The 14,502-nt window shown below is 33.2% G+C and overlaps 1 protein-coding gene across 5 annotated transcripts in view; it reads right to left on the bottom strand.

Annotated features, from left to right (window-relative positions):
- The window catches only part of LOC145295964 (uncharacterized), a 498,857-nt gene that overhangs the window by 139,285 nt on the left and 345,070 nt on the right, over positions 1–14,502 (bottom strand). For all 5 annotated transcript variants that reach the window (XM_080141875.1, XM_080141872.1, XM_080141877.1 and 2 more), the window contains exons 28-32: positions 13,825–13,935; positions 8,069–8,186; positions 3,927–4,037; positions 2,779–2,816; positions 1,621–1,789 (exon numbers count right to left, since the gene is read on the bottom strand). In XM_080141875.1, the coding sequence (XP_079998001.1) occupies positions 1,621–1,789; positions 2,779–2,816; positions 3,927–4,037; positions 8,069–8,186; positions 13,825–13,935 (547 nt within the window). The remainder of the gene's footprint in view (positions 1–1,620; positions 1,790–2,778; positions 2,817–3,926; positions 4,038–8,068; positions 8,187–13,824; positions 13,936–14,502) is intronic.

Genomic DNA, 14,502 nt, shown 5'->3' with positions numbered 1-14,502 from the left:
CACACACACACACACGCACGCACGCACACACATATTATATATATAAGCTCCCCTCTCTTTGGGTAGAGTACTGCTGCTTAATTGGCTTTAATGTGAGGTTCGCTATTTGTTTATAAATAAACAAGCCGTCCGAGCACTGTAAAAGCGGTGAGCAAGTGTCTACTTAAATTTGATGAGATCGTTTGCGGGCACCAATCCCATGGACCGAAGGGTAGAACTGCCGACTATCAACTAAATGGTTGTAAGTTCAATCTTTGGCTATGATGGGTGCTTGCACTTATACCCTCTCAACTTTTGACAAACCCATTTAGCAACAAAATCCACCCCTTCACTGTAGAGATCCCAAGATGACAGAAAGCCTTCTATTTTAATAGCTTCTTCCCTTGGACTGCTAGATTTTGGAATTCCTTCCTTGTTACCTACATCCCTGACTGTACTGATATGCAAAATTATAGATCTAATGTAAACTGACATCTTCCTCATCTCTTCTAAATATGGTCTCAAATAATAGTCCCTTATGTTCAAGTGCCTTGTTTGAAGTGATCATGACCAAAGGAAAAAAAATTAAAGTAAACGGTCATAATTATTTAACCAGCAATTAGTTACCGTTTTAAATTGATGATCCCTTTGTGTATATATATATATATATATATATATATATATATATATATATATATATATATATATATATATTTATATATATATATATAAAGCTGAATGTGTGTGTGTGTGTGTGTGTGTGTGTGTGTGTGTGTGTGTGTGTGTGGTCACGAATAGGCTCCTATATGGTTGACTATTTTAAAAAACTGATTACATATAATGATAGAAGATGTATCAAGACACAGGAATGAGTATGTTTGGTCTGGTAGAACGGTGGTTCATTGAAATTGTGGTGTCTGCGTTCGCACCTGGTCCACAAAGTATGGAAATAAAAAAATTAAAAATTAAAAAAAACGTTTACAAGTGTTTTTGATATAGATGTACATCATAATACTTTGATAAGTATGTTTTAACTTAAATAGGGATGGTATGATAAAATTGTGGCGTCTGTGTTCGCGCCTGGCCTCCATAGAATGAAAATAGGCACAAACTTTAATAAAGACTTTTCATATCTATCTGCGTAATAATACTTTGATAATTACGTTTCAGTTTGAAAAAATATGGTATAATAAAATTATGGGGTGTTCGTTCGCACCTGACCTCCATAAAATGGAAATATGTCACTAAGTTTAATAAGGTTTTTTAATATAGATCCACAGAATATTGTGATAAGTGTTTCAGTGTGAACAGGTATGGTATAATTAATCATGGGGTTTATCTTTTTTATTTTTACTTTCATCATATTTTGCTTTGGTTTTGATACCCCCAAATTCAACCCAAATTTACAACCCTTCCTTTTCATAACCTATCATACTTTAATAAATTAGAGTCCATTTTCTGTAGGCTGTTTTTGAACCCAGTCAACGACGGGTACTTTTGCTAGTATATATATATATATATATATATATATATATATATATATATATATATATATATATAAAACTACATATGGCCATCCATTTGCAGTGTAGACATACACCCACGTACGATCTTGTACGAAGAACTCCATATTTTACTTACGATACGCAATGTGCTGCCGTTATGATCCATCGTTTATTAAAGATACTGCCTCCACACTGGAAGATACCATTTGTTAGCAACAACACTATCCATGGGTATTCTCTTGGAATGGATTTCGTCCCAAACTGTATATAGTTTTCAAACATTTTCTTTGGCCGGGTTCCGCATACTGCAATCAAACAAAACAAAACATTATCATTTGAATAGTATTACTTACTTAAACTTATTCCTAAAAGATTAATCTAATATATAAAATTAAATCGACTAGATTTTGCCTTCAGACCTAAAATACTTTTCATCTTAAAATATCAATTGTGATGGATGAGGTGTTAGCTTGGGTCAAAATCGCCTGTTCCTCCTTTCATCGGACTTTTTCGATTATCGATTATCAATCATTGTTACTTATGAAGACATTCTAATACGAAACATATCTAAGAACACTGTCAGATACATAAAGTACATTTGTGTGAAACCTAATAAAAATTAGCCCAGCAGTTTCAAAGTCCATAGAGAACGAACACACACACAGCTCGTTTTATATAATAGTAGAGATAATTTAACCACTTTGTATATTTCTGTTTATGTGTGTGTTTCTCGCCTGTACGTGACTAAAAAAATAATGTAATGTTTAACTCCTATTTAAATTGGAGAATATAATAGGAGTTTTCTACCTTACAATTTTTTTTTCTTTTGTATAAGTTTAAAAATGTACTAACAGGTAAAAATTAAAATCTGAAATGCCTTTACTGCATGCCAAGCAACTTCGGATAGTATTTTCTCCAGGAGGTTCTTCATAAGGTCAGATGTGATTCTGAAAAGCTAGTGCAGCAGGATTAGCGGTATTGTCTGACCTATAAAGTAACATTGTTGATTTGTCCTGTTAGCGGGGCAATAAACAATGGCGACTTTTATACTGGACGAAGGTCGGAAATTACGTCGACCGAAACATTGTGCTAAAAAACATTGTGCTACAAAAACATTGTGCAAATAACACTCAAGATGAGAACAATTGTCCGATTAATCTAAATGATACAAACTAAATGAGCTATTTGAGAAATTGAAGAAATATTTTTTAAAAGTCTTATCAAAGAAAAGAAAAACTCAGTGTTATTTAACAACGTTTGTTTGAATTAAATGCAAACATGTCTATTCTCTCACCTTGACCGTAGCATTGAAGTTTCAGTTTTCGGCAACTTCTACAATGAAAACAAAAAAAAATATGTAAAAAAAAAAATTATATAAAAAAAATGTATGTAAAAAAACAACTATGTGAAAAATAAGTATGTAAAAAAAGTACATAAAAACAGAATTGGTTGCGACTCTATAGTAAACGATTTTTTGTTCTTTGATACGACAGGGTTGCATGCAAAATTAATGGGCTAGATGATTTTTTTTTTAATAAAAAAGGTATAATTCTTTTAAAATTAACAGAAATTTTTAAGAATCTAATTTTGAAAAAACATTTTTTTTGTATTCATTTAAACATACTAAGGATCTCGGTCGCCATCTTTGCAAGACAAGGTGCAGTTGGATTTAGGATATTTGTCCTGATCCCAACGCTACTTATTGTCTTATAATTCTGATAATAGCAAAGTCGAATTTAGGGTCTTGACTTAGATTCAAACATTCTCAACTACTGTAGGCCTTCATTTTCACCATCGTCAAATAAATTGAAATTAAAAACAATGACTATTTCAAGAAATAATAAAGATAAAAGATTATTGATTAACATTTGTAACAAGATTCTACTTTCTTTTAGGCAAATATGTGTGAACACGCTGAAAAACTTTGGAAAAAAAAGGAAGAAAAAATACAATTACTTTAGAATTTAGAGTAGGGGACCAATTTTGTATATAAATTTAACATAAAATAATTCTCCATTTTCAAGCCATTTTAACTTTTTATAAACACACATTATCGCCTAAAAAAGTAAAACTCACCCTAAAGTGAACATAATTAATCTCCAATAGTAAATAAAAAATATTTTGCTATCCTAAAACACTAAGATGGCCCAGAAATGGGGAACTATTTTACATTAAATTTATATGAAAAATTGGTTCCCGACTCCAAATTCTAAACTAATTGGCATTTTTATACGTTCCTCTAAGTTTTTTAGAGTGTTTACATGTAATTGCCTAAAAAAGATAGAATCTCGTATTTTTCTGGGAGAGAGATTAAATAGATTGTTTATTTACAATAATACAAAAAAAAAGTTGAACTTAAAATATGTTTCTTGACAAATTCAAAAGTAAATATATTAAAAAATATTTAAAATAAAGAAAAAAAAAAAAGAAAAGAAAACTTACTGGGAGGAAAGCGACAATTCATACTTTCCTATTACTGATCTGATTGAGGAGTTTGGAGAAGCTATTATTCCCGAAGAGGTTTGTAAGCTGCTTTCTTTTTGTTTGACAACTCTGGAAAAAAAAAGAAAAGAATTTATCTTATTCTGTAAATAATATCATCCATAGGTTGACGTATGAGACATCTGAACAATTGAGTTCTTGTGTTTACGTTAGAATCATGTGAAGGTGCCATACTTGTGTATCTGTCCGAAACATGCAATAATCCTCTGTCTGTCTGAAAACTGCATAATTGCATATCCGTCTGGGCCAATTGTGATAATTGTCTATTTTTTGCCTATTTGTGAAAGACACATAATAGCTGCCTATTTGGCTGTAATCTGCAATACTTACCTCTTTTTCTGTCTGAGACCGATTATAGTTGTCTGTCTGCCTGAGACACAAAATAGTCACCAATATGTTTGAGACACTTTATAGTCGCCTGTTTTTATTTCTGGGAAATTTTCAATAGTTTGAGATACACGATAGTCATCTATCTGTCAGAAACTCACGATAGTCTTCTGGGACTCACGATAGTTGCTTGCTTTGGACGCAGGATAGTCACCTATCTGTCATGCTATAGTCCCCTATCAATTTGAGACATACAATAGTTCCTTATCTGTCTGAGACCTGCACTAGTGGCCTATCTATCTGGGGCATGCAATAATCGCCTATCCGTCTGGGAAATCAGTCAGTTGCCCATTAGTTTGGGATCTACAACCTGTCTGAGACATATGATAGTCATCTATCTCTTTTGGACCTGAGATAGTTGCCTATCAATATATACCAATCCTATTTTTAAAAGCTTATCTCTCTTTGATCCGGGATAGTCACCTATCTGTGTTAAACATGAGATAATTGCATAGACATCTTAGATCTGCAATAATTGTTCGTCTGGAATCCACGATAGTTAACTGTTTGAAACACGTCATAGATGCCTCTCTGCTTCGGACAACAATGTGTTTATTTGTCTGAAACACATGATGGTCGCCATCTGTCTGCTGTGATCTGCAAAACTTACCTACTTCTCTTTCATCGATTAGACATAGATTCGTGTATCCATCTGAGGCCGGCAGTCATTGCTTATCTGTGTGAAACACACTATAGTCGCCTATCTCTCCAGGACTTATGATACGATAGTCATATATTGTCTGTCACCTATACAGAGATAGGCAGCCAATTTTCATGTGTGCCTCTGTGTGTGTGTGTGTGTGTGTGTGTGTGTGTGTGTGTGTGTGTGTGTGTGTGTTTGTCTGTGTGTGTGTGTGTGTGTGTGTGTGTGTGTGTGTGTGTGTGTGTGTGTGTGTGTGTGTGTGTGTGTGATAATTCGGAGTTAAATTGTGTAGAATTACAAAAACATTTATTATTTGACAAAGGAATACAGATAATTATTAAAGTCTTTTTCTTAACCCATGGATTTTCAATGAATGGCTCATCTCATCATCTATTTTGCTAACAACATTTCCTCTGATGAGATAGGCCATTCATTGAAAATCCATGGGTTAAGGCAAAGACTTTAATAATTATCTGTACTCTTTTGTCAAACAATAAATTTTGTTGTAATTGTACATAATTTAACTCGGTATTTCCATTTATATTATTGCTCTATTGATATTGAGCTTTATTTATTTGCTTGGGATCGTCTTATAAATATTGATACTAATATTTATTTGGGCTTTGGGTTTACAATATTATACAACCTATAATCTTACGGCATTTCAGTATTTCATATATATATATATATATATATATATATATGTGTGTGTGTGTGTGTGTGTGTGTGTGTATGTATTTGGGCAGCATTTTTTCTTTTATGCATACTTTGTTGAATTTGATAGACGTTTTTAGTCTATTAAATTTACATTGGATCCTTTCCATTTTTCATATTCTATTCTTTACTTCAGGTAGGAACTGGCTGATGTAATAACCATAACTTTGAATTGTCCAAGCACTTTCGAATCCAATCCTTTTGGATTCATTTTCAGGGATTAATTAAACTGGTTGGATTTTTACTATTTATATTTATGGATGCTTAATTTTCATTGATTAATAAATTATTAATCGTTTCTAAGCAATTAGTAATTTATTATTTGTAAAAAAAAAAGCTTTTGTGATTATTTTTCATTCTTTGCCTATACCAGTACTTTTAAATTAGAAGCTTTATTTATATGTTAAATATATATATAAACGAACAGCAATTTTGCTGTTCTGAGTTTTTTACGCGAGGTATGAAACGTTGTGCAGATAAGAATCAAGATGAGAACAATTGTCCGATTAATATAAATAATACAAACAATTTTGCTGTATTTCAAAATCCAAGATTTTATTCATCTTACCAATCATTTTTCCCAAAACAAAAAATATTTGGTACATTTTAAATATCTGTTTTCTTCACAAGGAACAAACAATATTTTGTATCAAAGTTTATTATTATGTTTGACTATTATCGATATTATCTAAGAAAATGAATATAAACTATATATAAAATTGAAAATGTCTGTCTGTATGTGTAGATTTCCCTATCAAATAGCTCTGTCAATTTTCGGTCTAGAGACTCGAGATTTGACATAAGGAGTATTGAGATTTGGGAAAATCTCTTTAATCGGTTTTCGACCAGAAATTTGACTGTCAATAGGTCAAAGTCCAACGATTTGACCTTTGAAAACTCTACCAAACTCCTCCGTCAATTTTTGGTCTAAACACTTTAAATTTTAGTTATAGGTTACTTGGACATGGATCAAACTTATTAATTTGATTTGATCCCCCCTCCCCAATGATAAGGGGTAAAAGTTAAAAACAATTTGACCTATGCGGTCTCTAACAAATTACTCAGCCAATTTCTGATCTAAACATTTGAAATTTTACATAAAGGGTATTCAAAGATAGGGCAAGCTTTTTAATCGGCTTGGGTCGAAAATTTGAGCTGTCAAGGGTCAATCTTCAAAAGATTTGACCTTTGTGGTGTCTAGCAAAGTACTCAGCCAATTCGAGGTCTAAACATTTGAAATTTATGCATAACGGGTATTCAGACATGTGGTAAGCATTTTAATCAGTTTTGGGGCGAAAATTTGGCTGCCAAAAGGTCAAAGTTGAAAGCGTTGACCTTTGCAGATTCTACCAAATTCCTCCGCCGATTTTCTGGTCTAAACACTTGAAATTTTAGATGTAGGAAACTTGGGCATGGGTAAAACTTTGTATTTTGATTTAAGACCAAAATAATAAATGTTAAGGGGCAAAATTTGGGTTAAAAAAATTGACCTCTGCGGTCTCTACGAAATTACTCAGACAAATTTTGATCTAAACATTTGAAATTTTACATAATAGGGTATTCGCACATAGGACGAATTATGAACAGTACATGGGGCCTGAGCAAAGCCAAGCTGAACTGCTAGCAAATTAATAAAGTATTACATAAGATATTTTTTTAATGTTAATTATAATAATATGACTGCACTATATTAATACGTTGGTATGGCGTTGGTGACTTTACATTAGAATTCAAAGATGGCGTAACTAAAACAAAAGACAATTGCAAATATTTTCCAAATTTTCGGATTTTGTAATCATGCCCATATTCCTTTATTTTCTTTTAAAGTTGATGAGTTCCTATTTTTTTTTAATAAGTTAAGGCCAGAATAAAATTTTTTTAAAATTGACATAATAATTATATTAATGATTCTGCACTACAAAACAATTGCTGTCAAGAATTGAACATTTTAACATGTTGAAAGAAATAAAATAAATAAATAAATGTAAGATGGACAACATCTTGAAATTTGGAATATAGACTATTTGATATATATATACACACACACACACACACACACACACACACACACACACACACACACACACACATATATATATATATATATATATATATATATATATATATATATATAATCTGTGTGCACGTCTTCTTGTTTGGGTAAAAAAGCAACTGTGAAAGAGATGAATACATGTAAATGTCTTCTTACCTTGTGTCAAAAAGAGAGAAAATTAGTCACCCAACTGAAGTCACATCGTTTAGAGTAAAGGGAATGTTGTGCACAATTTTCGTATTGTCCGCAACCGGCTTATAAAAAAGTAAATATTTTTAAACTCACCCTTGTCCCATGATTAAACACAAGCTAGAATAAAGGGCTTCGTTGTATCCATCATCACAGAGCGGTTTCCAACCATCTTTATAATAAATTTCGATATCCCTTTCGACATTTCTTCGTACTGAAAATAACCAAAGTTTGTCAGAAAATTATTATTAAGCTAGAAGATGTAGCCAGAGTTGCCCGGTATTAAAGTAAGTTAAATACTTAAATATAAAAAAAAAAAAAAATGAAATAAAATCGGAAAAACTGAAACATGTGCATGCGAATACAGGGTGACCCATAAAAACGGGCCCCAGCTATAATTAGGCCCCGTTTCTCACTGTTTCGTCTGAATGGAATGAAACTCTGGCCATAAATAGTTTATTATATTCAAAACATCACACCAAAACACTAGGGTCTTTGACCCTTTTTTTTTTTTCTCCGTTCTACAGCATATGTTCTAGATGGCTTCTTTTGGGTTTTTTTTGGGTCACCCTGTATTATGTTTTTTCTAAACAGTTCATTTCTTGTAAAAAAAAAAAAAAGTATGTGAGTTAAAACCGGACCAAAACCTAAAGTCAAGTACGATAACCATTAAACCAGATTGCCACGATCTTTAAAAAGTGTTTCCCAACATGGTGAAGCAGTTGATAAACAGATAAAAATCCGATGACTCCCACGTACTAATTTTTCAATTTTAACCACTTTAACAGCCCCTTTCTCCAGATGAAAACTGATTTAAAATGTTTCCACATGTCTGAATACCCTATATACTAGATTTCAAGTCTGTAGGTAAAAAAATCCCTAGAAGTTTTCTAAAGCACTTGGAATCAAGCGTATCTAATTTCTTCTCATGGCTTATTTTGATATACCAAATTTTACTTTCATATACGTAGCAAATGTGGACAAGACAATTATGAAATCTTAATTTAGAGATGAGAGTATTTTTTTTTCCCTCCAGATCTTACAAATCTGGTTAAATGCTGCTGAGGCCTAACCTCTGACAAACTAACAAGACAACCGATTAAATTTCCTGATGTTCTGGATATATCAACACAGTATTTTAAAATTTTTCAGGTGAAATAGATTATTTAGAATTGGATAGCAACAAAGTAAATGTTTACATATTTTTCTTGTTGTCAAATATGCTAAATAAACTTGGGGTAAATATTCCAACATAACTTTCTTCAATAAAATGCTTACTAATAAATAAATAAATAAATAATACAATTTTAAGCTTTATCAATCAACTTATAAAAGCACCCACAACTCAACCATGGTATTTCCATGGCACCAAAGTCAACAGAGTCAAGGCCATTGTTGAAATGGCTTCTTCCTTGTTGGCTTTTGTCCAATTCTCCCAGGTTGCTACATAAAGCTCTCTGACCGGGAATGCAGATAGGACTGCCCAGGTAATTTTTAATAAGCCAAAGTGCTCCTTCTTTAGGCGTGCTGACTTGATTCTCGCACCTTCTGACTTTGTGTCACATTATCCTGCGGTAGAAAGAAAGTAACTACCAGCTTGTAAAATCACCCAGAAATATTTTTAGAAGAGCAATTCAACGATCTTCCCCGTTAGCCAGTTGGCATCAGGTTTTAGATATTTTCCTTCAAATGGGTCTGATGGCCCCATCTGGACTATGAACGAGCCAGGATTTTTCCTAATTCTAAATGGCCAGATTGATAAAACCTGATTAACTCTAACTAACACAGTAAAGTATAGCATTTAAATAAAATAATTTATATTATTTCTTGTATGACATTTAACTGAGCATTCTGATGGTTTTTCTAACTTTTGATGATACTATACACACACACACACACACACACACATACATACATATATATATATATATATATACTGTATAAACAAAAACAAGACTTCAAAAAATGTGTTGATAGCAACAGAAAGTGTATTTATACTTACAATGAAATACCCTTTCTGTTGCTATCAACACCTTTTTTGAAGTCTTGTTTTTGTTTATACAGTATATTAATGCTCAATTATGAAATATGATAATTTTGTAGCTTATTTTTTTAGTCATCTCTCTTTGGCTTAAAACTTATTGGTATATGAAAATTTACTGATTTACACGAACCCAGTAAAACTCAATATATTACATAGAATTCTCTCTCTCTCTCTCTCTCTCTCTCTCTCTCTATATATATATATATATATATATATATATATATATATATATATATATATATATGAACAAATGATTAATAAAACATCTTGAAAAAAGAGTTAAAAACATTAATAAGACATCTTGAAAAAGAGTTAAAAACATATTTAATTTTAAAAAAGGAAGCACAAGATAAGTGGATAGTCCTTAATCCGTGGAGTTTCGAAGAAATATTCTCCTTCTCATCAGAGGGCAGGAATTAGCAAAATGCGGGATCGGATTTTGCATGTAAAAGTATTTAATTAAACTACAAGTAAGTCACAAATCTTACTTGGTTAAAAAAAAAAGGGTGAGGTAAGGGGAATAGGAGGTAAAAGAAAAATGATAAAAAGATTTCACATGAATGGATAGTCCGGTGAAGGGTAAAAAATCCAAGAATGGTAAAATCCAAAACGGTCGAATTAAAATATATATATATATATATATATATATATATATATATATATATAATATCTGTTAGTGTTTGTTTGCTGAATAAAGGAGATAAATTTTAGAAATTGTAGAAACCGTTATGTTGTTTAATTGTGTCAGAGTTTATAATGACTGCTGATTTAAGAAATCTTTGCTGGAATTTATTTAAAACAAATTTAATGAGCTTGTTTAAAGTTACAAGAATAATCATCTTATATATTATTTTTTATTGGAATCCTTTGAGATGAGTAATTTGTATATTTATTTATTTATTTATTTATTTGCGAATTGTTATCCTTATCTTCACAGTAGTTGTTGTTTCAAGTCATGTAGTGGATAGAGATATTGAATTCTCTATGGTTTCAAGTGAACATTATCTGAAAATAGTGGTTTCACTCCTACCAAAGAAGGTCAGAGAATTAATTGACCAAAACGTGGTGAGGCAACAACAACTATGGAAGGCAGTAATTACTAGAGCTGTGACCACAGCATATTCTTTATATTCTTTTGACTCTTGAGTATATATCCGACACAGTTAATCAATCGAGAATCACATCAGTCTATATGAAAAAAACATATAAGATATCAACGGATACACACTCGAGAGTCAAAACAATGAAAAGAATATGCTGTTGTCACAGCTCCAGTAATTACTGGGGATACAGTTTAGAGACTCCTTATTCCTATCCTGTTGTGGTCAACACCAGAGGAATAGTTGACCGAAACGTAGTAAAACAACAACTATGAAGATGAAGATAACAGGCTGCGAATAAATAATTAAATTGTAATATATGTAGTGTTCCTTTAATAAACTTATGGTGATGGTGAACGAGTGTGATAAGTAAGAAAGGGGGATACATAGGAGTTTATGGAGTACTTTTTCTCCAATCCGATTATCAGTCAGCTTCGAATCTCAATTTCAGTTTAGTTTATATAATAATTTATGACACTATTCTGGGACTTCGCATTTGCTGTCAATTGGAGTGTTTATTCAGTAATGCAGTAATTCCAACAAAAACCTAACAACCAGCCATGGTTCTCCCCTGAATGTGCTGCTGCCATCACGTACAGAAATCACTTTTCCCATAGCTACCAAAGTAATAGATGCACTGAGACTAAAACTGCTTTCAGGACTGCCAGCAACCACTGTAAAAAAGTAATAAAAAATGCAAGAGAGCTATATGCTCAGTCCATTAAATCCAAAGTAGCTGAGCAGCGGCTTAGTTCCCACCAGTTTTGGCAAATAGCAAACAGGATCCTGTCCAGAAGCATGCGTTCTATCCCACCCATCATCAATGCACCTGAGGTTATCTCATCAGCATCAGACAAGGCCAAACTATTTGCCAAGAACTTTGCAGCTAATTCTACCCTATGCGATGAAGGTCATCAACTCCCTCTATTTCCTCCTATAACAGACAACACGCTACGCAACATACAAATATCTGTGCGTGAGGTCGCCAAGCTAATCAAGAACCTTGATTCCAGTAAAGCAACTGGCCCTGACGGCATTCCAATTATACAAAACTGTTTAAGGAGAAGTGCTTTTCCATACCCTGGAAAACCTCATCAGTATGCCTTGTATTTAAGAATTCAGGTGATAAGTCATCTCCCTATCAGTACAGACGAATAAGAAGTAATCAACCACCTCAGCAGGAATAACCTTCTTAGTGACATGCAATATGGTTTCCGTTCTGCCAAATCTACAGCAGATGTGCTAACGGTCATATCTCATAGGATCAGTGAATCTCTCGACAAAGGCTTCCTTTCTAGGGCAATTGCTCTTGACATATCAAATGCCTTCAATAAGGTATGGAATAAAGGCCTACTTCACAAGATTTCCAGCTACGGTATAACTGGAAATGTTTTCTCAATCATTAAATCATTTCTCTCTGATAGGCTCATAAGAGTAGTGGTTGATGGGCAGAAATCAGAGGCCCTCAGTATTAATGCTGGAGTCCCTCAGAGGTCCTTGCTGTGCCCAACTCTCTTCCCCACCTGGCATCAATTGAAATGAATGGCTCTTGTCTTGGGGATACACAATGTTTTGATAAGCTTCTGGGATTTACCTTTACTCCTGACCTGAAATGGAACACGTACATCAAGTTTGTTGCCAAGATCGCTGGAAAAATCGTAGGATCTTTCTATGGCTCCAGAAGATATCTCACTGCTGATGCAATTCTCTATCTATACAAAAGCCAAGTGCGTCCAAGGATGGAGTACTGCTACCACATCTGGGCAGGAGCTGCTAAAAACAGCCTATCTTGCCTTGACAGAGTACAAAATAGACTTCGTGGCTTAGTGGGGGATGCCCTTTTCTCTTCCCTGCAACCTCTCTCTTACAGAAGAGACGTAGTGAGCCTGTCTTTGTTTTATCGTTACTTCCATGGCAAGTGCTCGTCTGAGCTTCAATCCCTGGTCCCCCCCTCGCCAATCTTTCACAAGGAGCACCCGTCTAGCTGAAACCACTGTCAAAGATTTTCCCCACTCTTTAAGTGTGCCAAAACCAAAACGTAGATTCCATGAACAAAGCTTCTTTCTTAGAAGTGCATGCCAGTGGAACTCTCTTCCGTCTGCCTGTTTCCCACCTGACTATAACTTGGATGTCTTCAAGTTCAACATAAACAAATTCCTGATGAACCGCCCCCTTAAGTAAGACACTTTATCAAATCTCCAATACTAACGATTACTACGATACTATCCCAATGATTACTGTACACGCAATAACCCTTATCCCCGAGTGGCTTTCGGGCCTTGATAAGTGGTGACTTACATGTAAAAAAAAACAAAAACAAAAACAAAAAAAAAACATTTGTGGATAAGGATAACCTTTGCAGGTGCTGCTGAATCAATCAACAATTATATTATTTATGACAACCAAGCATGCATTGTCTCTTCCGGCCAGCTACGTGCATGTGTGACACAAACATGTATGCAAAACAAGTATGTTTTATTCCTCTTGGGTGACATTTCCGGCAGGCCCACCCCCATATTCAACACTATCATCTGTGATTAAATGTCATGCTGGATTTTATTTATTTAGTTATTGTAGTTTTAAAGAATTAATATCGAGTGCAACATTGACTTTTAACATCAGTAAGAGGAGACAATACAAATCGGAGAATAACCGAAACGAAATTGCTGCAGCCAAGAAGGATCAATAACAACCATATTTTTACTTACCACAATTCATTTCATCTGATGAATCTGGACAATCCGGTTTACCGTCACATCTTTCTGACATTGCGATACATTTGTGATCCAGGCATGTGAATTCATTGGCCGTACAACTCGCTGAAAAAATATATAATAAATAAAATCAATATTAGTGTTCGTACAATTAATCAGAATCGAAAAATCAGAACTATTTGGGGTATTCGAAACGGTATCAGAAAATGTTTTAGCCTAATTACCGATTACAAAAGCGATTCTCTTACTCATTTATTTAAAAAAAAATTGTTTAACTCTTAGTTTTCTATTGCTGACACCAATGGAAAACATACATGAAATTCGTACAATAACTGTATCAAAATCTTGAATACAATACATAAAGGAAAAATATTCAGAAGTTTGTAAAATTAAAAAGAAAATTATATCTACATTTAAAAGTAAATGAGACTCTCTGCTAAAACCGCCCTCAAAATAAAATGAGATTCTACTTACAAAGTCAATTTTAGAATCAAAATTAGAATCAGTAATTGTATTAGAATCGGAGAAAAATATTGGAATTTTCCCATCACCAAGTAATTTATGAGTAAATTTCTTTCCAAATAATTATATTGAGCATTTTCAGTGTGCTTTTTCGGTATTTACCAATCACCTTTTCGTGACATTTTTTATCAAACATTGTTCTTTTATTTT

This window comes from Euprymna scolopes, chromosome 16, assembly GCF_053919585.1.
Source record: "Euprymna scolopes isolate OS-2025 chromosome 16, ASM5391958v1, whole genome shotgun sequence".
NCBI classification, from domain to species: domain Eukaryota; kingdom Metazoa; phylum Mollusca; class Cephalopoda; order Sepiida; family Sepiolidae; genus Euprymna; species Euprymna scolopes.
The sequence above is the reverse complement of the archived record's forward strand: the minus strand, read 5'-3'. Positions and strand labels throughout refer to the sequence as shown.